General features: G+C 47.1%; 1 protein-coding gene and 1 long non-coding RNA gene across 4 annotated transcripts in view; one reads left to right on the top strand and one right to left on the bottom strand.

The window, feature by feature from the left end:
* The first annotated feature begins 2,356 nt into the window (after positions 1-2,356).
* On the top strand, positions 2,357-24,189 carry LOC108448726. 2 transcript variants are annotated; one of them, XR_001864720.1, is made up of 4 exons: positions 2,357-5,102; positions 10,664-10,766; positions 20,153-20,388; positions 22,576-24,189. It is a non-coding gene; the product is annotated as an uncharacterized LOC108448726 (long non-coding RNA). The 2 variants fall into 2 exon arrangements; XR_001864718.1 differs by lacking the exon at positions 22,576-24,189 and having other exon boundaries at positions 20,153-20,395.
* Positions 18,940-25,541, bottom strand: part of LOC103622593 (non-histone chromosomal protein HMG-14A) — a 7,880-nt gene continuing 1,278 nt past the window's right edge. The window contains exons 2-6 of one of the 2 annotated variants that reach the window (XM_008641574.2): positions 25,408-25,437; positions 24,710-24,739; positions 24,196-24,246; positions 20,884-21,027; positions 18,940-19,646 (exon numbers count right to left, since the gene is read on the bottom strand). In XM_008641574.2, coding sequence (XP_008639796.1) covers positions 19,599-19,646; positions 20,884-21,027; positions 24,196-24,246; positions 24,710-24,739; positions 25,408-25,437 — 303 coding nt within the window. In that variant the 3' untranslated portion in view covers positions 18,940-19,598. Of the gene's footprint in view, positions 19,647-20,883; positions 21,028-24,195; positions 24,247-24,709; positions 24,740-25,407; positions 25,495-25,541 lie in introns of those variants that run through there. The other variant, XM_017742663.1, reaches the window with a different exon arrangement.

Genomic DNA, 25,541 nt, shown 5'->3' with positions numbered 1-25,541 from the left:
GGTAGTCGTCACAGGAGGAGCGCTAGCGGCCTCCGTCCTCTCGGCTTCGGCCCTCCGGGCCTCAGTGCTCCCGATTCTCCTCGCCTTAGCCCTCACAGCTGCGGCTCTCGCGACTCCAGCCCTTCCCAGCACTCACGGCCACAGTGTTCCCGGCCTCAGTGGCCTCCTACCTGGCAGCGCCTGGGAAATGGAGCCCCATGTGTGCCTCAAATTAAGCCGTTTTTAAGCGACTTAAGGCGTTCAGGAACCTTAGGCATCCTGTCATGGGTAGGGGGATGGATCCCACGCATATGCCGTGGAGGGGACACAGGACTGCGAGGTGGGGAAGTGTCAGCCCTCCCTGGCTCCAGGTAAACACGGCCTGGCTGCAGGGAAGGGTCTCAGATTCGGGTGGCTTTAGGAGTTAAATAAAAGTGTTTTCTCCCAGTGATCAGGAAATTAAAATATGATGGATACAGCACCTCTTCTGAAGGAACTAAGGGGTCAGGGTCAGTGTAGATAGTTTTAATGGAAATAAATATTTTTCCGTGGGAAGCATCCTGTGAGAGCTCCTGAAATCAGTGTCACTTTGGCAATAGGTTGCTAAAACACATCAAGTGAATTGTTATTTTATCACAAGTACCTGACATTGGGTGTTAGAACTCCAGAGCCTTGGCAGTGTAAAAACCACTGTCATCATGGAATAATAAAGGACAACCTCTCCTCGCACCTGGAATACTGAGAGCTGAATCATTGTGAGTCGATGTTCTGGAAATATTAAGAATAAATTCAGTTTGAGCATATATTTATAGCAGCTGCTCAGGACTGGGTTTGCTGTGAACCACTGGCTCAGAGTTTTCCTGCTGTGCAGTCAGGATGCAGTCCTTCCTGCTGGCAGCTCTATGGGGTGCCTCCAGGCACCCAGCCAATCTGGGGAGAAGGATTTGGCGATTTGGCATTAAGCTGCTCCACATAATTCACCTGTACTCACCTGCTCCTTTATCCAGCTGTGGAAGTTGTTTTGTGCCAGGAGCTTGGATTAACTGGGTGATGTGTAGACCCTGTTTCCTCTTCATCATCCTCTAAAGTTCTTGAGTTGTCAGTGACAGTTCATAGGATCATGGAATGGTTTGGTGGAAGGGACCTTAAAGCTCATCCTGTTCCACTCCCTGCTTTGGGCAGGGACACCTTTCACTCTCCCAGGGTGCTCCAAGCCCCATCCAGCCTGGCCTTGGACACTTCCAGGGATCCAGGGGCAGCCACAGCTTCTCTGAGCAACCTGTGCCAGGGCCTCAGCACCTTCACAATAAAGATTTCTTCCCAATATCCCACTTAGCCCTGCCCTCTGGCAGTGGGAAGCCATTTCCCCTTCTCCTTGTCCCAAGTCCCTTTCCATCTTTTTTGTAGGCTCCAAACAATTACTCCTGGAATGTTTTCAGGGCAGGTTCATTGCTTAGTTCCTCAGTGGCAGAGATGCGAGGTGCCACCTCACCAAGGTGCAAATTCCAGTGGCTTCCCAATAGTAACAGCTCTCCCAGCTTCCCAGCTGGACCCTGGGGCCTTCAAAGCTGCAGAGCAGAGCTTCCTGTGAGAGACAGTGTGAAACTGCTGTTCTCAGAATAAGTTCCCAGCCAGGAAAAGCGCACACTGATCCCACTCCCCGGAGAGGTAATGTTTCTCCCACCTGTCTTCAGAGCCCAGAACTGCAAGCTCATCTTTTCATGCATGATGGGAAGGCAAAGGAGAAAACACAGATGATGTTTTATAATATGCCCTGAAAGTACAAATCCATCTTCCTGAGCTGAATAGAATTCCATGTCAGGGGAAAAACAGCCCCATAAATATTGCCCAGCGCCATGTCCTGGTGCATTCCGGTGCCAACAGCTCCTTGATATATCCGTGCTTGGGTGAGACCCCCACCTGCAGAGCTGCCTCCAGCCCTGGGATCCCCAGCACAGGAAGGACATGGAGCTGTTGGAACAATCCAGCGGAGGCACCAAGATGATCAGAGGAATAGTGCAGCTCTGCTGTGAGGAAAGGCTGGGAAAATTGGGATTATTCAGCCTGGAGAAGAGAAGCTCCAGGGTGACCTAATTGTGGCCTTGCAGTACCTGAGGGGAGCCCACAGTGAAGATGGAGAGAGACTGTATGGGCCTGGAGTGCCAGGACAAGGGGGGATGGCTTCCCACTGATAGGGGGCAGGGTTAGGTGGGATTTTGGGAAGGAATTCTTCCCTGTGAGGGTGGTGAGGCCCTGGCACAGGGTGCCCAGAGAAGCTGTGGCTGCCCCTGGATCCCCGGAAGTGTCCAAGGCCAGGTTGGACGGGGCTTGGAGCAACCTGGGATAGTGGGAGGTGTCCCTGCCCATGGCAGGGAGTGGCACTGGATGGGCTTTAAGGTCCCTTTGAACCCAAACCATTCTGGGATTCCATGATTTTGTATTTCTTTAGGAATGTGACATTTCCTTGGCACCTTTTGGTGCCTTGCTGAATCTCTCCAGTCATGATTTGCTTTTATTTGAGCTTGGGGGTGCACCAGGCAGGATTGTTCTGTTTGGGCCTGTCTAGAGCCCGTGGGAATTTCTGCCATAACTACAAGGGGCTTTCAAAAGCCTGGGATAGAAAATGCTCCCAAAGTAAGCTTATCCATGCCTTGGCTGTGTCCTTCCTGCAGCATTCCAGCTGGGAGCCTGGCCACATGCTCCTTGCTTAGTGCTCAATCCATGACCTTGTGTCAGTGCTTGGCTCTGTGCAGTGTTGCTCCACATCGTAGCTTGGATGGATTCCTGCATCAGCAGGAGAGGAGAGCATTAGGAATGCCCCAGGTGTGTCCTGTGTGTGCTGCAGGGCACAGCTGTGCAGGAACTTGCACCAGGGGCAGGTACAACCAGCATTCCTCATTCCCAAACAGCTCCTGGGGAACTTCCCTCAGCCTGGCTGTGGCTGAACTGTGCTGCTGTGCAGTCACTCCCGAGCCTCTTCCCAACATTCCTGACTCCCTGGCACCTCAGCTTCCTCTCCCTAATGCTCTCCCAGTTGCTTCCTTATTCCCCAAGCCTGCTACAAGGGCTGTGATCGATACCTCTTCCCACCTCTCTCAGGTTTTCCCCTCCAGGAGTCATGTCTGGTGAGTAATGCCCATCCTCTCTTTCCCCAGGAGCTCCATTTCCACACCACACGCGGATCCTGCAGCTCCGTGACTCATCTTTTTCCAGATCCTCTGCATCCAAGCAGCAGCATGCTGGGGGTGATAGTAAATCTCGGAGTGAAAGCAGGATTTTATGGATGTGCTGATTCATCTTTCCTCAGAGCAGAGCTCTGTTATGTAAATGCCAGCAGCAGCTGGTGGCAGGAGGGAGAACAGACTAATGGGCCATAGAAGGATTCAGGAGCAGAGATGCTTTAAGGAAGAAGCTGGATTGTAGCTGTTTCTTTCCATATTGCTTTATAAATAAATAAAAACGGAAGTTTTTGAGGGATTTTAGGAGTAGGAACTGATGACATTCAAATACCCATTGCATCTCCCCGTTGGGTATTGTAGGGAGTTTTACTCTCAGTTGTAGTTGAGAGTAAAACTCAAACCCCTGTTTAATTTGTCTACAAAATTAAATGCACTTCCCCACAGTCAGCTTGTAACACCAGGTAAAGGTGTCTCTCTCATATTTTATTTATGATTATTCTGTCCTCATGAGTCAAATCCTGCTTTAGCTGTGTGTGAAAACAGGATTGTGGTTTGGCACAGCCAGAAATGTACAGTTAAAAATCAAAAAAAAAAGTTTAGAGAGGAATTGTGCAGGTGTGGTGGGTTTACCTGCATTGTACCTTTCCAGTAAATGTAGATGGGAGTGCACATGCCTGAATCCAGCTGGATTTAAACACTGGAACAAATTAAGCATTTTTAGGGTTTTTTGGTTGGTTGGTTGGTTGGTTGGTTTGGTTTGGGGTTTTTTTTGTGTATTTTCTGTGCACTTTTCATAGAATACCCTGAGTTGGAAGCAACCCACAAGGATTTCTATGAACATCCTGCTCATCTTGGGCCTTTCATATGGAGCTAAATGGCAAATAAGGATAGTAGTTAAATTAAATCCAAATTTTTGTTTAACTGATTAAAAAAAAAAAAAAAGCTGTTCAGAAGGAATTTAGGAGTTGATGCCTTGTGCTACACAGTTGTGAGTAAGGGAATATTGAAAAGTCCAAGCTTATTTTAAGATCTTTAAATACAGAAACCTCAAATTTTGGTATCGTAGTTTATTTTAAAAAAATAAATGAGATGCAAAATAATTAGCATTAATTACAGTTGCTGGAATGTAGGGCTCGTGTGTGCAAACCAACATCCTGTTTTTGCAGGACAAATCTCCAAGTTCCCACTCGTTCCTGTGGTTTTCTGCCTCGACAAGAGCTTTAATAATAACTAGATAGCTGTTAGATATTACACAAGATCTGCTCTAGGATTTTTGCTATTTTTAATAATTTAATATTTAATTTCTCCGCTGCATCATTCCAGTCATTCCTCTAGATGGTGCCAGACATCCAAGAGTTGGGTGTAACATTATCCCATGGGAAGGCAATGGAGGAACAGCCAGGACGCCACTCGCCTTTGTTTCTAAATTCTATCTTGCAATAGTTCATCTTGTTGATAAATTACTTGTTCTGGGTGATGTAAATATGATGTTTTTTCCTTTTGAGAATCCTAAAATCCATTCAGCAAAGCCTAAATTCCACCTGCCTGGAGCAGTGTCATCCCTTACTCCATGGACTGATCCATATCTCATATTCCTTATGGCAGCCATTAGCTCGTGTGAGCTGTGATCAGTGTGTGCAGCCCTGCTGCGACTGGGAGAACTTAATCTGCCTGCTTTGCAAAGAAGTGATATTTCTGCCTATTACCTAAACATTTCTCCTTATCTCTATTTTACGCAGAAATGCCAAATCCAGCTGTGGCTGAAACACCCAGGAAAATGGGGTGTCCCTGTGTGCTCTGGGCTCTGTCAGCAGAAGGACCAAGGGAATGATGTCAGTGTCAGGTCCATCCTCAGCATCTCTGAATTCCAACTTTGTACCTCAAAGTGCCTGGAATCCCCCGAGTTTTATAGCAGCAAAATCACTACTGGGTGTAAGTGACCAGGTAGGTTTTGTTACTGTTGGTGTTACTACTGCACTCAGCACCATCCCTGTCTAAGGGCCTGATTCTGTCCCCTGGTTGGGATCAAGCCTCCTGTTCCCAACTTTTTCAGCTTCTCCTGAGATGCTGAAAAAGTTGGCTGCTACCAGTCCAGGGGTCCCCTGCACAAGGATCTCACCACAAAAATACCACCTCATATCACTACTGGGCTAAATCAGGAGCTTCAAGTCATGCTAAATATTTGTAAATAATCCTTTGATGTTTGGTTTGTGATTTTTGTACGTTTTTTACGGCCAAATCTTGCATTTTTGGCTTCTCCTGGAGGCCTGGGCACACAGCATCCAACTGCAACTGGGAATTCATCACCTCTCTCCCTGGACATGCAAATTTTACTGGAAATCCCTCAGCTAAGTAAATATATTTAATAAAATTACATCCCTGTGTATCCCGTAGCCTTTTCCATTAAGTTTTGAAGATTTTTATGTTTTAATTACGTTTTTCACTTTACGAAAATACCAGAAGTATTGGGAAGGAGTGCACCAGGGTTTTTTAGAGTGCTGCTTTTATTGAAATAAAAGGTTATAAAACAGTTTGATGTATTTTTTATATTTATTGATATCCCTAACATGCAGTCATTGTAAATAACCTCATTAATACTCTTTAAATACAGTCTTACAAAATTAATTCTCAATTACTGCATGAGGTGATGGATTAGAAAACTGTCCTGTGTAAGTTTGCCCACAGGAGTGTGAGTTTAGAATGAACTTTCACTAATCGTGGAATCCGAGGATAGGAGTTTGGAACATTTCTCAAAGTGCTGTCCCATACAGGAATTCTCTTCCCTTTTTTAAAATTTATTTAGTATAAAGCTTCTTCTCATGATCTTCAGTTTGAGATGACTTCTCCCTCTTATCCCTCATAAGGAAAAACTTTAACATGGAAACCTCCATAAATTCCTCTGCAGTAAAGTCAACCCATATTTCATTTAATTCTTATACTTCCATCATTTATTGGAGATTCATGTTCTCCTGTAGCCTTCCAGCTTTGTATCTCTCGGGAAAGTCTTTCCCCTGATGTCCTCAGGAGTTCAGATTTCAGAATCTCTTTTTATTTTTGGCCTCAAATTATTAGTGCTTGAGACATAACCTGCTAGGATATGTTTTGTGTGTCATCTTGATTTGGACAGGCCTTACATTCTTGGAAGATCCTTTAAAGTGTTTTTTTTAATAGAAGGACTAATTTAATTTAATTTTCAGTGAGGTGGTTTTCAACACTTGCAAGTTCTTGCCCTGTTAGCTATTTTCCTTTCATTTCCTCTTACACCAATAAAAGTGTATTTAGAGTTTGTGAAGTCCCCAAGTTCTGTGTGGTTGAGTTTCTGCTGGAAAACCACTGTAGGTGGGAGGTGAAGCTGTGAAGGCACATGGTGTCCATAAGGACATAGTTGTGCCATCAGTCCTTATTTCCCTGAGGTTTTCAGTGTTACCCCTGGATTATAATGGGATAAGTGTGGAATATGACTGTAAAGGTGGAAAAAAGCATCTCCTGTTCATTCTCCACATTGTCCTTGAAGTCTAAAGGATCTGGCATTTCCTGCTGAGAATCCTCTTCTCTTCATGTGTTTCCTGATGTTTCTGTTCACCTTTCTCTCTCCTGCTCTGTGCAGTCAGTAGACCTCAGTCTCTTCATTTTTTTTCCTCTCTTTGCTCCTTCCTCCTGCTTGGTGACTGAGGTTGTTACAGGTAACACCTTTCAGACCTTGACTTTCTTCCAAACCCATCTTCCCATCTTGGCTTTGCTGCTGCCAATGGACTCTGCCAGTTCCCCATGCCCTTGTATTTGGGGGTTTTGTCCTTACTGACTCCAGGATGCCTCTGGAATGGCCAAGGAACATTTCCATGGGAGACACGGTGTGTCCTGAAATGGGACATGGAAGAATCCCATTGAGAGTGACGCTGACCTTTTGGTGCAGGTGTCGAGCAGATATTGGAGAAATCCTGGGAGCTGAGCACTGAGGGAGGGATTTAAGGAGACAGAGGCTCGTGAGATGCATCAAGACTCTTAAAGCCTCGTTTTGTCTTTCTTGAACATGTGAAAAACAAGCCAGGCTGCAGCATTCCCTCCCTGTTGGGAGAAGAAAGCAGCAGGACAAAATCTGTTGTTGGAATTTCCCTCCAGCAGCACTTCCATCCCTCCCACCCGAGGGCAGTTGGAGTGAGCCATGGCCATGTTTGGGGGGACTTATCCCAGGGGGTCTGGGTGTCCCAGAGCTGGGGACTCTGCTTTGTTCCCTGCAGCCCCACCTACCCCCTCAGCCAAAAATGACATTTTTCACCAACTGCTAAAGTCTCCTGCTCCTGCTTTAACGTTAATTTTGGGAGTTTTCAGCTGGACTCTGAGCTACCTCATCCAAGAATCCGCGTGGCAGCCCTGAGGTCCAGCCCCATCTGGGTGACAGAGTTTGTTTCCTTTGGCAATATGGATTTAACAACCGGGCTTCCAGCCCTGGGAATCATTTCCCTCAAATATCTGCAAAATAAATGATGGGACATTTTCCAGTGCCGTGCTGCAACCACCCAAAACACCACTGTAAAACTCACAGAGGCCAGGCTGAGTGAGTGCATTAAGCAAGGCTTACGGGGATTATGGAATTAAATTGGGAGTTCCTTCCACCCTTCCCCCAGTCAAAGACATTCGGAAATAAATATTAAAAAAGGGTGTTAAAACAATGGCTTTGGCTAAAACCTCTGCAAGCAAAGAACTTCGTTGTGGAAACTGTGGACTGGTGTGTCCAGGCTGTGTTCCAGAGGGTTTCCATCAGGGAGCTGGGGTAATCTCAGAACACCCAACGGCCGTGGCTGCAACGCTTCTGGAATGGCTCTGCTTCCCAAATTCCCTCTGCACTGCAGAGAAGTGCACCAGCCCCTCGTACCGCACAGGACCTTGCCTCCACACCTCTGGATCCTGCTGCTGGCTTTGGCATTCCTTATCCTCTGCCTGCAATTCCCAGCTCCGTCCTTTTCCCGGCATCAGGAGCATCCTGCTCCTTTCAGGGAGAGTTTGTGCAATGAAAGCTTTGCTTTAATCTGGGCTGGATTTAGCCAGATGCTGCAATCCCGGGAAGGCTTACGCAGCGCTCAGGTCTGCCAGGGGAACGTAGCCTTGATTTGATAATCTGGTAATGGTTTATTTAAAATTAAAAACAGAGAAAACCTTTAAAACAGCTTTTTTTTTTTAGCTCCTTTGGGCCTTGCAGTGGAACGGACACCCGGGCTCTTGGTCACATATAGGACCTGGCACCCATGAAATAGGTTTTAGGCTAATGAGGCACACTCTGCCTGCTTTAATTAGATGAATTAGAGCCAAAAAAAAAGCATTTCCCATTAAAAGTCTTTAGCATCATAATAACACAATGGATTTAAATATTTAATATAAAAATACATAAAATTAAATATTAATTTCCAATACACTTACAAAGCCCATTTGACCCAAATGACCCCACAAATATTCCCTTACCGGGGAATCCCTTTTCTTTGCATCTTCATTAACATCATTACAGACCTTTGCATTTAAAATCTTTATTTTAGTGCAGTTCTCTTGGTAATAAAATAAATCCATGAGTCACCTGTGCAGCAAGAAATAGGATTTACAGAGATTTTAAGCTTTTGGGGGCAAACATGGTTTATTCGTGCCCATGTCAGGGCCTGGGGTAGATGAGCACAATGACACCAGAGGCAGCTCAGTGTGTTAATTAGTGCTAATTAATGAAGCTACCAGGTTGTTTTTGACCTTCTCACAGCCCACTGCAAGGGGTGAGGAGGAAGGATAAGGAATGAGCAGAGGAACATCCTTTTGGTCAGAGTTTTTCTGTGCCTGCCTCTCGTCTCTGACTCCCCCAGGTCCCGTGTCCCCCCCGTGCCTTAGCAGGGAGCAGTGACACCTCATCCTGCAGACTGGAGTTCCAAGGAATCCTGCAGCACTGTGGGAAGCTGCTGTCCAGGAAGGGGCTGGGGATGCTGACTGCTTGTGACAAGTCTTGCCTGGGAGAAAACCAACACGGCAGCGGTTGGAAACCTGAATGATGTCACTATGGCAACAAAATAACTCACCTTAAAATAAAATGTGCATTGGAAGCAACCTCATGTGCTCAGGGAATAGAGGGAGGAAGCTCTTATTTTTTATATGTGTATATTTTTATGTTTATGTATTTTTTAATATTTTTTCATCTTCCTAAATTCTTGCCCTGTTACCAGATGCTGATGCAGATATAAAAAATATTTTAATTTCTCTCAGCAATGAAATGAAACAGAACATGATCAGAACCTCCAGAAGAAGGAAAAATGTGTTTGCTGGAGGGCAGGAAAACCCTGGAGCTGTTGATAACTACAAGTCATTCTGATGGATGTGAGATCCAGATTATCGATATCTGCAGCTCACAGCAGTGATTCAGGACTAATTATTGCTAATATTTTTCATGGACATAATCCATCTCTTTCCAACAATCCCAAACTCCATTTCCATATTTGTTCTTTGCAGACAGGTTTGTTTTCCCATTGTTTCTGCATTAAATAACATCAACAGGTGGAAATTTAGAGATTTCTCTGGAAATTCCAGACTCTCTCTGGCTCTTTTCATCCCATGGGCATCCCAGGCAGGTTGGAACCATGGTGATTCAGCCACAGCACTGCTGGTGAGATGTTCCCAAGTTTTCTCATAATCCTGGTTGCTTTTTAGACTGGAGTGAGTGACTTTGACCACCTCTGTGTCAGGGAAGCCGGGATGGGAAGTGCGGTGGTGGGGGTGAGGCTGTGTGCTGTGCTGAGCTGCAGCAGCCCTGGCAGCTCCTCAGGGACCAAACCGTGGCAGCAAAGAGGAGTTGTCCTGTCGGGTTCTTCTCCTGCTTGTCAAAGGCAAAGAGCATTTATGGGATGAAGCATAAGGCCATGGAAAGCCCAGCACCCCTGATTTGGTCCTGCAGCGATGCTTGACTAATCCAGGGTAAAAATAGGAACACAAATTGTCCGGTGTTTCACTGGGAAGCAGAAGTCCGGCAGCGCTTGAGTTTGAATCATCCAGATGATACCCTGCAAGAGGGGGGTGTTGCTCTGGAAATCACAGTGGTGCCCAGGGACTGTGATCGTGGTTCAGGTGGAGAGATGCTCCTGATGCTCTGGCAGGCAGGGCAGGGCAGAGCTGGAGCTATTTTAAGCTGAGCAGAGGCAGCTGGCGTTGGTGTGGTACTCATCCAGTGTGTGTGTGCTGGGGACAGAGCCTCTGCCTGGGAATGGGCAAAGAAGTCTCCAGACTCCACAGAGTCACCAGCACCCACAGCTCCATGAGCAACTCTGGACTTCCAGTTCTTGCAGTGCAAAAATAAATATATTTACAGAATAACTATATTTTATATAATACAATACAATACTTATATAATATAATGTATAATTCTATATTTTAATTATATTATATAATATTATAATTTTTCTCCCTCTATCTCATTTTCTGAGAGCGTTGCACCCAGTTCAGTGGCAGTGAAAATAATTTACTTCCAACTGCTTCTTTTATAGGAAACTAGAGAAAGTGGATTAAAAGGAATGAAGTTATGGAGCATGAAAAGATACTCCAAAACCACTGTGGAGGAGGGAAGAGAAGGTTCTGCTCTGGCCCTGGGTGAGTTCAAGTGGGTACTTTGGATACTTGGGTGCCAAATAATGCTAATAATTGAGAATGTCACATTTTGACGTCATCAACACAGCATCCAGACACTGCCTCTCTCCTTCCCATCGGTATTTCCTTGCAATCCCACATTCTCTGCAGCCTGTGATCATTGGGAGAGCAGGGAATAGCTGCTGTGGTTCCCTGCTCTCTGGCAGCGCGGGAGGGATGAGCCGAGACTGAAATAATTTTCTACCACTGATGTGAGGATGACTCCAACACCGGCTCTGGCTCCATCCACATCACTCCTGCTCCCCATCTGTGCAAGGAAAAGTAATCACTTGCCTTACCTCCGGGTTTAATTAGTCCCTGCTCCGGGGCTAATTAGGAGCGCGGTCCGTGCGGAGGTCAGGGCCGGAGCCCTCCCTCCCTCTCCCTCTCCCGTTCCCGCTCCCGCTCCCACTCCCGCTCCTGCTCCCGTTCCGTGCCATCTGCCATTGCTAGACACTGGCTTTACTTTTCACGCCTGGCTGGGCGCGCTGGATGCGCGGGGTAATGGGGCTATTTTTCCCCCTTGGTCTTTGGAAAGGAAATAATAATAATAAACCCAGGAATGGCTGGAACTGCTGCACGCTACCCTTTTCCTTCCCACTTCTGAAGCTTTTTAGCATTCAGTTTTCTAGCAATTGGGAGGAAAATTGCCCTGAAAGAAAGAAACAAAAATCTGTGTTATTTTTTAAACACCCCCCGTGCCACACAGGCAGCTGCAGAGAATTTCTCTTCCAAAGGGATGATGTAATGGGCTTTGTCAGCCAATGCTGGAATGAATAAAACCGGAGACCCGAAATCCATCCAGGCTTTTGATGAAACTCCTGAGGTTCCTGAAGCAAGTGGTCGCCAAAATGGGCTGGAACCGCTGGTTTTGTCATGCAGATCTTGAGAGAAGTGAGATGGAGAGTCAAGGGCTCCAACCAGGGAGTAACCAAAACCACCAAGTTTTGTCCCTTCTGATGGAAGGGGATCTTGTGCAGAGCATCTGGGGACACTCAGAGAGGGGGTGCACAGCCCTTGGTGCCGGGATGTCAACCCAGACTTCAGCATCCACCACAGAGTCACTCCTGATCTGAACATGAGACCTACAGCCACATTTTAGAGAGAGATATGTGTGTATATTTAATATTATGTATGTTATATATAATATTATTGCCCAGAGAAGCTGTGGCTTCCTCATCCCTGGAAGTGTCCAAGGACAGGTTAGATGGGGCTGGGAGCAACCCGGGATAGTGGGAGGTGTTCCTGCCTAAGGCAGGGGGTGGAACTTCATGGATTTATGGTCCCTTCCCACCCAAAGCAGTCTGGGATTCTGTGATATGTATAAAACATAAATATATAAACTATACACAGATATCACCAATTCCGTTTTTTTGGCACATTGTTGCTCTCCCAAGGATGTCATGGAATGCTGAGGCCAGGAGATTTCTCCTCTCACTCCATGACTTATCTCAAGTCTCTCTCTAGCTTTCTTGGAGCCCCTTTAGGCACTGGAAGAGGCTCTAAGGTCTCCCAGAGCCTTCTTCAGAACACCCCCAGCTCCCCAGCCTGTCCCCATAGGACACACACCACCGTTCCTGTCACCCCAAATTTCTGCAGTGAGAAGGCTGTGGGGCAGGCAGGGAGAGCACCAAGCACTCCAGAAGGTTCCAGCTCTTGCAGGGACGTCACACTTCCAAGTGGTGGCGGAAGAAGCATGGATACATTTCGCCTTGGCTGCTCTCTGGTCCCTGCTGGCCTTGTGCATCTTTTTATTCCTGCAGCGGGAGCTGGGACAGAGCTGCTTCCACCATCCCGCAAGCCCTGTGGAGCCACTGCCACGGTGCCACATCCCTGGGAGCTGTGGTACCATCTCCTCATCGCGGTGCTGTCACCCCAGGCAGCTGGATAACCCCAAATTCCCAGGGATGACCTCACTCTGTGTGCAGAGCAGCTGTGCAGGAACACCCAGCTAGGATCACCACCTAGGGGCCACAGCACTTCACCAAGTGAAGCCGGGAAGATTTATAGCCAAGATGGGCCAAAAAGGGAGTTGGAAATAATTCCCGAGCCCAAATGGAGCAATACTGAGAGCTGGGAGTCTGGACCCCTTCTTCAGTCCAGTGGTGGCTGTCACCTCACCTTCAGCACCAGCAGCATCCAGCAAACCTGGCCCCTAGGGTGGCATTTGGGGAGGGAGTTTTGCCAAGAGCAGGAGGATGTGGTGCCCTTTTCCTCCTGGGAAAGATTCAGCTCCAATGGAGAATATTCCTGGGAGCACACCTGCACAAGGGGATGTGCACAGCCCAGGTCAGTGGCACAGGGCTTGGCAGGGACACAGGTGGTACCTTGGGTACATCCATGCCATCTGTCCCCACCAACAGCCACATCCAGTGGACAGCAGGGAAGTTTTCCTCCTTTCAAAGTGTCTGGAATGTGGCTGAAGGGGCTCAGACCAAAGTGGGGGTACAAACCTGTGTCCCCTCACCCCCCAGCTCCATCCAGAGGCAGGGACAACTCCAGGTCCTCTCCCACCACCATGGGTTGCTGGTCCTGCACTGGTGACATGTCTTTGTGTCCCACAGCCCCACCAGATCATCTTCCAAGAATTTGTGTAATCACTTCCTAAGCCATTATGATTCCTGGGCTGAATTTGGGCAATGAGTTACATGGTTTAATTACTCATTGTGTGAAATATGTTCGTTTTGCATCTGCCACTCAGTAATTTCATTTGGGGCCTCTTTGTTTGCTTTGTGTCCCCACACAAGAGCCACCGACCCCTATTCACTGTCCCTGTGCCGCTGCACCAGGGAATACAAATCCCGCCTCCTTTCCCCCCTCCGTCTGTCAATTCTTTGCGAGACAAAAAGGGTAATTTATTTAATTGCTGCTGATATAATGTCCTAAAAGTCTCCTTTTCCCTCCAACAGTTAATTACACTTGTTAATTATTTTAATTATTCCCAGGGTAATGCTGTAGGTATAGAGGAGCAGAGGAGTAAACATGGAGCAGGGAAGTCGGGGTTTACTCCAAGATCTCTGTTGATAACCAGGCTGTAACCACATGGGTGGTGAAACCAAAGCAGGGAACGTTTGGCCTGGATTTGGGACTTTCTGTTGGGAGCATGGAAGGATTTATAGGAGGGGAAGGCAGATCCTGCAGGATTTCCCTCGGATGAGGCCTGGAGAGGCAACTCTGGCCCTTCTCTCCTGGGAGAGATGGCACAAAATGGAACCATGACTTGGGGAAGCACTTCTGGTCAGCACCTCCATGATGGTGGATTTGTATGAAGGAAGAAACCAAACCAAGCAAACTTCCATCCCACTGGAAAGCTGAGGCTCAGCCTGAGGCTTAAGGACAGTGTACCTCCAACTCCAGCTGTGTTCCGAGGGGAGCGGTGGCCCCGGATCCGTGAACAGCAAAGCTCATTTGTGGTCCCGCAGAGCAGCCTCTGCCAGCGCCCCCGGAGCCAGGGTGAAACCTGAGAGCTGCCGCAATCCAAACCTTCTCCACAGCTCCTTTTATCTTCCTGGGGGGAAAACAAACAGCGCAGAAGCCGGAGCTTTGTGGCTGGGATGTCGCACATCTGGTTTGAGCTGCAAGAAATGCACTTCCACCCCCTCCCCAAATTGTTCGTGTTAAACAAACAAAATCCCGGCGATTTTGCGAGATTTTGGCGCTGGATAACTTCGGAGCAGCTTTGACTGAGAATGCCAGGCTTGTGCTACACTTCATCTCCAGTGGAAGCAGCGCGCCTCGCTCGCCGGGAGGGAGGCACTTCCAAAGGGGAACAGCCGTGCCCTGGAACCCCCTTACCGGGAATGCTGCCGAGGCTGGGAGCAGGGAGTGGTCTTGACCACTCTGTGTTTAGGTTTCAATCCAGCATTTTTCCCTGTGTTATTTATGCTTCCTCCCCTCCTCCCCTTTTAAGAAAGTCTGGAATTGTTTAAGATGTGTCCAATTGTATTAAGTTGCCTTTTGAGAGCTTTATGGTGTCAATTGGATTCCCACTCTTAGGAACAGAGCTTTCCAATTTGCCATTTTCCCCTTTTCTATCACATCAGCACCAACTTCCTTTCAGTGCTTTCAGGTGTTACGTCAGCCTGAAGGTCACGCTAATCCCTGGACATCACTTGCAGATTCCCATTTGACACAGTCCCAGTGATTCCCTGGTTGGTGCTGCAGGAGGAAGGGAGTGTCATTCTTCTGGGATCTTCTCCCATGGGCCCCTCCCTGTTGTTTTCCAGCAGAGGTGGATAAATCAGGGCAGATCATGGAATCACAGAGTGGTTTGGGTTGGAAGGGACCTTATAGACATCTCATTCTATCCCCTGCCATGGGCAAGGACACCTTCCACTATCCCAGGTTGCTCCAAGCCCCATCCAGCCTGGCCTTGGACACTTCCAGGGACGGGGCAGCCACAGCTTCTCAGGGAAAAGATGAGAGGTGTGGATGAGGGGGGTGGGAGCAGCTCTGATCCTCTCCCCATCCCCTCCTTGACTCAACCTAGCCCAATCCCAATCACACCCCTTCCAAAGCAGGGGACAATGGCCACATGAGTCATCAGTGACATCTGTCCCCGTGTTCATGCTCACTTGTGACCAGCTCCAGTTCCCCCGGGCACTGGGACAGTCTCTGGAAGCTACGTTGACATTGCTCTTTCCAAGGACAGAGGCTCCTCGAAAGCCGCCCAGCGCCGGGCCCGGGGTGTTCCCGGCTCCTGGAGCCCATCCAGGGCATCAGGTTTCAGAGCGGGGGCTCCCGGCAGCTGCACGGGAAAGGAGCAGCACCACTGGGACAGTCAGAAGGAGGAGCCGTCGTTTCCATTCCAGGGATTCAATTTTCTGTCTCCCTCATCAGATTAACACCAGTGTAACTCCATTAACTGCCAGGGAGCAGCTCTTGATCTGAAAATCAGACCTGTTGGAGTGTCACAGAATCCTAGACTGGTTTGGGTTGGAAGAGACCTCAAATATCCTCTGGTTCTGCCCCCTGCCACGGGCAGGGACACCTTCCAGTAGCCCAGATTGCTGCAAGCCCCATCTAGTCCAGCCTTGGACACTTCCAGGGATGAGGCAGCCACAGCTTCTTTGGGCAACCAATGTCAGGGCCTCCCCACCCTCACAGGGAAGAATTCCTTCTCAGTATCCAACCTAAATCTACCCTCCCTCATCTTAAAGCCATTCCCTGTGCCCTGTCCCTCCATTGCTTGTCCAAAGTCCCTCTCCAGCTCTCCTAGAGCCCCTTCAGGCACTGGAAGGGGCTCTAAGTTCTCCCCAGGGTTTTTCTTCCCCAGGTGAACACCCCCAGCTCTCCCAGCCTGGCTCCAGAGCTGAGGGCTTTTCTGGCTTTTGTGTACAGTCACTTCACTCAAAGGAGCAAAGCTGGATGTGGGATGAACCTGCAAAACCCTTCCTTTTATGTGCTTGGAGGGGTTGTTTTATTTTATTTTCTCCCATTCCTCTTTTCTTTACATCCCAAGGACCTCACTGTGATTTCTATCCTGTGCTTGCTGAGGCAGCTGTGCCTTTTCCCTCCTGATCCTCCTGTGCTGCTCCAGCATGTTGCTGATGGTGGAGACCAGGATGGAGTCTGGAGGTGCCTCCTCTGATTTCCCCCTCCCTCCCCAGACAGTGACCAGTGTTTTCTAAGTGGTTTTCAGTGGGTTTATTGTTCTGAGCAAACAAAAGCAAATGCTTGCCCAGTTCTGTTGAAGATCCCATGAGGACACTGCGTGAGGACACTGCGTGAGGACACTGTGCTGCTCTGGGAGCCTGCACCAAAAGCTGTATCATGGAATTACAGGAACATTTGGGTTGGAAAAGCCCTCCAAGTCCATTGAGTCCAACTGTTCCCCCAGCACTGGCAAGGCCACCACCGGCCATGTCCCCAAGTGCCACATCCACAGTTAAATCCCCCCCGGGATGTGACTCCAGCCTGTGCCAGGGCTGGACAACCCTTTTTTCCCTAGTATCCAACCTAAACCTCTTCTGATGCAACTTGAGGCTGTCTCCTCTCATCCTGACAAGCGAAGTGGACACCTCACCATGGTAGGGTATTGCCAACATCGCTCAAATCTCTTCCCATGACACCACCTCGGAGCCATGAATCTCTTCACCGTTGCATCTTCAAGGTCCCCACTTGTTATGATGAATAATGATAATCAGCAGTTCTGTGGATCTTTCCTAATCAGCATCAGACCCAGTAACACCCAGAGCCCAGGGAACAGCCAGCCAAGGACCTCAGGGAAGGCAGTTTCTCCACAAGTTCCAAATAAACCTGAAAGTAGGTTGACTCAACAGTTTGAAACCTCTCCTTTTCAGACAAAATAAGCCAAGCTTGGGAGCTCCATGGAGCTGGCCTTGGATTCAGTGTCTAGACAACAGGACAGCTGTGAGGAGGGTTTGGCATAAACCAGACAATCCATTCAGTTGTGCAACTCTCTCAATACCCCATGGCTCTGAAAAGTTACGAATTTGAGCAAAATGTTCTTGGGCAATTTTCTGCACTTATTTGAAAGAGGAATTTGATTAGAACAATAGTTATAGAATTAAGAACAACTCCCACCCTGGCACTTAAAAAAGAAATAACCAAAACCAAACACTCAGTTGTATGTTCTGTGTAACAACCTCTGGACTCAGATGGAGAGACACGACTTGGGACCAGAGTGACCTCATTCCAAACTGTGTTTGTACCTTGGCATATGGATGGATACTGTGCTGAGGAAATATCACCTATATTCAGGGTCTGCTGCTTAAATAACAGTGCTTGAGATACTCAGGGACTGGAGGCTGGAGCCAAAGAGAGATGGCCCCACAGCACCAGGGCTGGGAGAAGGGGCTTCACCTTTCTGCAGGACTGGATTCCTGTTTGAAGCCCTTTTAGAGGAACCTCTGAGGTGGGAAATACACAAATCTAAACCATTTCCAATCTGCATTTTCTCCCTGGAGCAGTACAGGCGCATTGGGATTTCTCACAGACTGCTGGCTAAACTCATAGAATCATGGAATCCTGGAATATGGGTGGGAAAGGAACTTAAGAGATCATCTGATCCCCATTGCCGGCCACAGGCAGGGACACCTTCCGCTATCCCAGGCTGCTCCAAGCCTCGTCCAACCCTGGCCTTGGACACTTCCAGGATGGAGCAGCCACAGCCCTGTGCCAGGGCCTCCCCACCCTCACAGGGAAGCATTTTTTCCCAATATCCCATCTAACCCTGCCCTCCGTTTAAAACCATTTCCCCTTGTCCTGTCACTATGTGCCTGTATAAAAAGGTCCCTCTCCCTCCTTTTTATAGGCCCCTTCAGGCACTGGAAGGGGCTCCAAGGTCTCCCACAGCCTTCTCTTTTCCAGGTTGAACACCCCCCGCTCTCCCAGCCTGTCTTTGTAGAGAGGATATTCAGTGAAACATTTTCAGATGTGAGTCAGGCTGACATCTGACATTCCAACTGGGATGTTCAGTCTCCCTGGTTTTACCCACATCTCAGCACACTTCCACCAGGCACAGGGAATCTGGTTACTGCTCCATTAGTTTTCACTGGAGGAGAGACCAGAGCATGCCCCAAAATCTCTGCTGGATTAAGGGAATACACTGCCAAGGAAAAGGCCCCTCTAATAAAAACCCCTCTGCCACAGGCCAGGAAAATGAAATCCATGTTTAAACATCCTCTAGGGGTCCTGGGGGACTGATCCTGAACCCCACTGAATGCAAGACACTCTCACTGAGATGCTGTTTGAGGTTTAGACACAAAGTAAAATATTCAAGCTCTTGGAATTTCCCATTGCTGGGCTGTGGAGCAATTTAATGGGAGAGAGGTTTCTGCATTTCAGACATTTTCCTTTTTATTAAATATATCCTGTAGTTGGTTCATGGATGCGAAGAGACTTTCTATGAAATCAGGTTTGAGCAGGAGTTGATAAAGTTGCACAAAAAAGCTGTAAGAGAACTGGGACTTAACCCCAGTTCACTGGTCTGGTCCAGCTGCTATGTCCCAGAATAAGGAGGCCTGGATTAATGGGAACTCACACAACTGAGGCAGAGAGGGGCTCCAGCCCCAGCCAAAAGTCCAAAGCTCTCCAGCCCCACGGGCTCTCCCTGTCCCACTGCAGCTCTCCTGGAACTTGGGAGCTTTCCAGCAGCACAAGCAACAAACCACAATCAGCTTTTGAGGAGTCTTTTTTATTAAGATAAATCCAGCAAAATTCCTAACAGTGGGTACATACAACCAACCTGCCCTTTTTGAAAAGAAATGTTTGTATTTCATTTAAAAACAGGATTACACTTTTATTTATTTATTTTTCTTTTTTTTTTTCCAAAACTGACAAAATAAAATTACATTTGGGAAACAACAGATTTCCAGCTCTTAGGTTTTTTCATGAAAATAGCTCACCTTCTTTATAAAAGCAACCCACAGAACCACTGGAATGTTTCACACGGTTATTTGTTTTGAGACCTCCCCACTTTAAGAAACCATACAACACATACAAGGGAAAAATTAAAATCTGAAGTCTGTAAGCATGACTTACACAAAAAGGGACACACTGACAGAAGTCAAAAGCTACCACCACTTATTCTTTCCATGTACCATACAAACTATTACAATCACAAAATTTAAAAACAATGACTTTTTTTTTGTTGTTTTGTTTTGTTTGTTAGGGATTTAATTCCCAAGTAACCGAGATGAAGATGTTCCATAATTAAATTCATGCTAAAAAAACCTGCATTTATAAAATAGTTGATAAAAATATTCCTCTCTGTTAACAATACAGCATGGAGGTACGGATACCAAATGATGGAGATATAGGGCAGGGTTAACATTACTCGGACTTGGCTTCCTTATCATCAGATGCTTCAGCAGCTGGTGCCTAGAAAAGGGGTTGGGAAGAATAGAAATATTATTGGTATACTGGATAATATAATTGGATTCCAATCTAACCAGCATCAAAAAGAGACCAGTTTGTTAACACAGACATGGACAAGCCTTTGTGTGGATAGACAGGAATGCACAGAAAATATTGACACAGCAACGGGCTGATAATTCTTTAAAATGAAAACACAGGAATATTAATTAGTGAGGTAATTTTGGAATAAGTGTCTGCAGAGAGGCAGAGGTTTGGAATGTATTTTAGACTAGGATAAATGATATGTTAGGGGAAGTTCAAGCCCTCGTCACAGGGGAAGTGGAAGAATTACACATCAACCACGATCCTGCTCCGTTCAAACTTTGGGGAATCAGTTCTCACCTCTCTCTATGAAAATGTGCTTTTACTTCTCAAGTCAACACATCAAACCTGCAAAGCTCCCTCAAAGCCCCTCTGAAGCACATTAGCCATACAGTGCTTCAACTAAGCAGCTCCTGATCTTGTTTTAGAAATGAAAGAATAAAGGACCCTTGGTTGGATGGTGACACTCAACCCACGAAGAGACGCCACTGGCAGTGACAGAACACAACGGGCAAAGAGAGCCCTGAGAAAACACTGCTTCACCATCAGCAAGGAATCTGCTGGGGCAATCCATCAGCAGCTGATGGAGCTTGCAGCTGGACCTAGCAAAAGGCAGCTGAGGTAAGGAGCTGCCACAGCAAGGACCTGCGAGAAGAGGCTGCAGGTAAGAGACAAGACCGAGTTTACTTTGCAAATCTCTTGTTGAATTGTTCTGAGGCAAAGAATTGTCTTAAAGAATTGTGTAGAACTCAAAACCAGATTTCTGGCCCAGCACCAACCCGTGCTGAGCAGCAGAGGAACCCAGCAGTCCAGAGGGGATGTGCAAAGTCAGCTCAGGGCTGGAGGGCGATGATTTCCCTGGGCTCCATTGTTCCCCAAATCTTGGGCATTGCTGTGAGCCAGCCCTGAGAGGAGCCCTGGGCCAGCAGACAGCACCTGTGGAAGGGCTCCAGCACAGAGCAGGAAGGAGTTGGAAGGAGAAGGCCATTTCTGCAGGCTCTCCCTGGGAGCTGCCCTGGGCAGGTACCACAGCTGCTCTGTCCTCCCAGTGTGGCAGTGACCCCCCCCACCCTGTGGAGCCCAGCAGAGCTCCTGCAGCTTCCAGGATGTACTTCCAGCACATCTGGCTCTGCTCCCAGCTCTAGTGGAGCTGAAGTACCTCATTAGTTTTGGTATCTCCATTTTCAGAGTGGTTTTCTTCTTTAGCATCCTCTTGTTTAGTTTCCTCTTTGCCTTTGGCTCCTTTCTTCCCTTTTGTTGCTGCCTTTTTGTCCTCCTTTTTATCATTTGCTGCTTTTTCTTTCTGTTAAGAAAACAGACAGTGACATATTTAATCCCAATTTCCACCTTGTACATCAGCATGTTCTCAACTCCAAAACTGTCTGCACAACCTCCTTCCACCCCCCAAACTTCCTATTGACAAAGATGAGATCAAAGTTTCACAGGAGAAGCGTTTTCCTTCTGTCTGTCCTGCATGTGCTACAGGGAAGTGCAGAATATAAAAGCAGCCACAGCTGGGGTTAAAGGAATTCTTATTTCAAATAGGCATTCAATTAAATTAGCTAAAAAATGTTGAACTGGCCTGTATTTCTGCCCTGCTGCTGAAAGGCAGCCACACAACAAAACCAACATGTGCAAACACCAGAATACTTCAGATGTGCTGTAAATGCCTATTTAGAAAACTGTAACAAAGCTGTAGGCAAAGGACTTTCCCCTTTCCCTGCCAGAAATATTCCTTGTGATAATAAACCACTTCCGTGCCAGAAAAACTGGGGGCTTAACAGCATCACTTTGATAACCACAAGAGCGTTGCATTTATTATTTAAGTGCAGTTTCTTGTATGTAGATCAGGCTAAATCGAAACAAAACCCAAAACTTGATGCTTCTGTAGTAATAATCTTCCATAGGCAAGGTCAGATCCTGACCCAAATACCCGACCCTCATTAGTTTCACTTCCAAGGATGTGCCTCTTGCTGCCAATAAGTAAGAGCACTGGCTCAGCCCCTTGCTTGATTAACCTACTTCCCACAGAGGAACCAGAAACCCAGCAAGATCTACTCACAGCTGAGTGAGGATAAACAGAAAATTACTGGATATACATTTATCTACTCAGAAGATTTGTCTCAGTGACTGCAAATTATCAAAAGGTTACAAAAGTTTTCTTTCTGACTTCAATCTCTCAGTTATTAATGCACAAAATTAATTCACCTTAAAAACAAGCTGCTGAAGAGTGTTAAGGAGTAGAGTCACCTGATTCTTCAATGATTAAAAATTCATCAAAATTGACAGCAAATCCTCCAATAATGCAGAAAACATAAGATGGGGTCAGTACACTCGATGAGTGAGGGTTTCCTTCCTCTCTAACCTCTCATTCCTCAGTCTCAGGGATTTCATCCCACCTGCAAAACTCTCCTACAGTGTGGTGTCAGGAGTCCCTGTCTTGGGAACACCCACTATCCTGGTGCTGTTCAGCAGTGAGATTTAGAATTACAATTGTACTATGGCACTGCTTATCTGTTCCCATATCCCACTAAAAAAAACCTCAACTAAGTATTAACAGAGCTAAACCCAATTCTCTCTGCTGGGAAAGCCCCTCTTCAGAAAGCACTGGAGGAGAATCCAGGGAAACTGACTTCCATGGCTGCACTGCCTGGAGAGAAAGGGTCCCACAGGACACAACAGGACCTCAGCTACAGCATTGTGTTCATTTTCCTCAATCATTTTGCTCTAGACATAGCAACAACAGTACAATAATAAGGTCCTGTATTTTAGAAGTGACAAAGCTCCTTTCCCAGCTCCATGGTTTTCAATATGGCAAAGTTTAACAGGTGAAATCTATTCTGACACACAGGAAACCATTCCAGGATCCTGAAGCTTGAGAAGTAAAGCACTTGGGGCAGACATGAATTAAAAATGCCTCGACAATCCTTACTCCATCACCCTTTGCACAGGTGTTGATGCAGTTTGAGGAGCTCTGGAGAGCCAAAAACACAGCTCAAGTGTCCTGGCTTCAAACAGCACCTCAGGAGCAGGAGGACAAATGCTTTCCAAGTCCAGCTGGGGGCAATTCCCAAGGCACAGCTCCCAGGGGATCCCTGCATGATCCCAAAGGGAGACCACACCACCCAGTTGTGCGGTGGGGGCCCAAACTAAGCTTTGCCGGTCCCTTACAGCCCTTAACTCTTGCATCCCTGTTCCTACAACTTTTCACATTAAGTTAACACAGCTTTAGTGTTTAAACCCAGAGATGTTTCCATGAAAATAAAAAAGCAAACTTGGAAAAAACCCAAATACAATAACGTGGGTCATGCACCGCTGCCCTGTGGGCCACCAGCAGCTGGCTCTGCTCTGCCTGGGGCACCAGCCACTAGAGGGAAGTGCAATCCAGAGTGCCCAGTCCTCCATCCAACCAGAATGTGGTCTAGAATTCCAGCTGCACGGCCAAGATGGAATGGGAAAACCTTGCTCTGCACAGCACTGAGATTGCAGAGCTGAGCCCAAATGACACATGGGCTCTCTCTCTTTTCCATGGCACCATGCTGCTCCACACAGGATGTGGAGGGAAACAGTCCCCTCACCTGGAGGTCTGCTGTGCCATAGGCAAGTGCAAATTAATTCCTTTTCAATGGAAAAGGAAAAAGCTCCTGGTTCCCAGCCCGTCATCCTCCTCTGCAACCAAAGCGTCTCTCCCCGCTGTGCTCTGCCCACCTCGCCATCCCAAACCACAAGGAAAATGTGCAATGGGAACAGGTTAAAAACAATCACTGGAGTTTTGTTGCTGGGGTGCTTATTGTTTTTCTCTTTTTTTTTTAGCTGCAAAATCCTAAATATATTTACAGAAAAATCTAAAAAATTAGCACTGCAAACTGATGGCTGGGAAGGTGATAGGAAGGGGATGGAAAGAAATCCCTCATGGATTGCAGAACTGCCCCCTTTGAAATTCCAAACTGTTGCCCCAAACTAAAAAAGAGCTTTAAATAGTTTCTTTTTGAACTATACTGTCAGACATGCCAATGTTTTTGACATTTCCAAAAATATCCAGCCAAAGGGGTATCTAGAAGTCTGAGTGATTAAAATGTGATAAACTGATAACTAACTGCAGAGAGGGCCTCAGAATGGAAATATAGTAAGAAACTGTAACTAAAAGCATGATTTTCAATGCTTCCTCTGACAGAGTCTCTGATCTCTATTCCAAGCATCATTTTCCCAACAATGCATTATATGAAACTTCAGAATGGCCTTGTAAAGCAGCAGCAAAGCCCCACCACAAGGGATTACAAATCTGCTCAGTTTATCACATTCCTGCAGTAGAAATTTGATAAAATGATGTCTTTCCCATTCTTTTTGCTCACATAATTCCATCTTAAAGCTTTCAGGATGATTATGAAAAAGCAAAGTGGTTAATTGTGGGGGGTTTTATCCCTGTAAACACCTTGAGAAGGAAAATATAACTTCAGTTCAAGACCCTTACCTTAGGTGCTGCCTTTTTGGGCTTTGGCTCTGGTTTGGGTGGAGCAGGTTTCTGCAAAAAACACAAAAAACAAGTCAGGCAAATACCAGAAATAAATATTTATTTTTTTATGAGCAATACGTCTGTAACTTTTGAGAATTATTTACCTAACAGTTGGCCCTGCAAAAAATCAATGGGCAAATTACGAGGCTAAGGAGAGAGCGGGTGATTTACAGAGCCACGAGCATTTGTATGGAGAAGTCCTACAGGGAACAAATCCATCCTGAAATCAATATTCCTTAACTCTGGATACTTGTGCCCAGATGGAATGTGCACTAACACAGACGTCGTATCTCCTGTGAGAAGCCTGCGATATGGGCATGTTCAAGGAACAGAAACATGGAATGGGAATTTTAAACTATGCATTGCTCTAAGCATGCATTTCCCAATTCTGGGGGAAAAAAACCCAATAGTTTATCTTTAACTGTCCCCATCCGAAGTGATATAATATTAAAGGATAAATAGAGATACTCACAGCAGATAGTCTGGCTGACCTTCTCTTTGGCTGCATAAGGAAAGATAAGTCAGTAAAATTCAGAGAGCACATAAAGCACAGCCTTCTCAGAATTGCCACCCAAAATAACATGGCATTGTGAAGCCCCATAGAAATCCTAGGATATATGAAATTATGGGCATTATGGTGAAGGCCTTGATGACTCCTCATCCCTGGAAATGTCCAAGGCCAGGCTGGATGGGGCTTGGAGCAGCCTGGGCTAGTGGAAGGTGTCCCTGCCCATGGCAGGGGGTGGACTGGATGAGCTTTAGGATCCTTCCAACCCAAACCATGCTGTGATTCTACGATCCTTGTAGGTCCAACTCAGGGTATTCTGTGACTTCCTAGAAGTGCAGCTTTGCTCAGCAGTTCTCTGCTGCCACCACTTTACTCAGCTGACGCGGTAAGGGATGAAGTTTCTTTACTTGCAGGAGTTGTGAGGCTAAAAGGGACTGGAACCGATGGTCCCTGACCTCAGCCCAGGAGAGCTGCTGGACCCCCAGCACCACCTCAGGGGGGTCACCTGTCACCTCAGGGGACAGCGATGGCCCCAAGCACCCCAAAAACAGACACAGGGCCACCCCCAGGGGCTAAACACCCCTCATAAGGTGCGTGGGGTTCCTAATTTCTGCAGAACCGCACAGGAATTCTTGGGAGTGGGGACCACAAACAACTCCTACCTCCTCCTTTGCCTCGCCTTCAGCTGGAGCCTGCAAGGAAAGCGAGACATTGAAGTGAGAAGACAAGACCATCCCGTGTGACACCACCTGAGTCCTGAGGGAAGCGGGAGGGGGGCCCCCCAACACCACCCGCA

This window comes from Corvus brachyrhynchos, unplaced genomic scaffold (genome assembly GCF_000691975.1).
Source record: "Corvus brachyrhynchos isolate BGI_N302 unplaced genomic scaffold, ASM69197v1 scaffold220, whole genome shotgun sequence".
NCBI lineage: Eukaryota > Metazoa > Chordata > Aves > Passeriformes > Corvidae > Corvus > Corvus brachyrhynchos.
The sequence above is the reverse complement of the archived record's forward strand: the minus strand, read 5'-3'. Positions and strand labels throughout refer to the sequence as shown.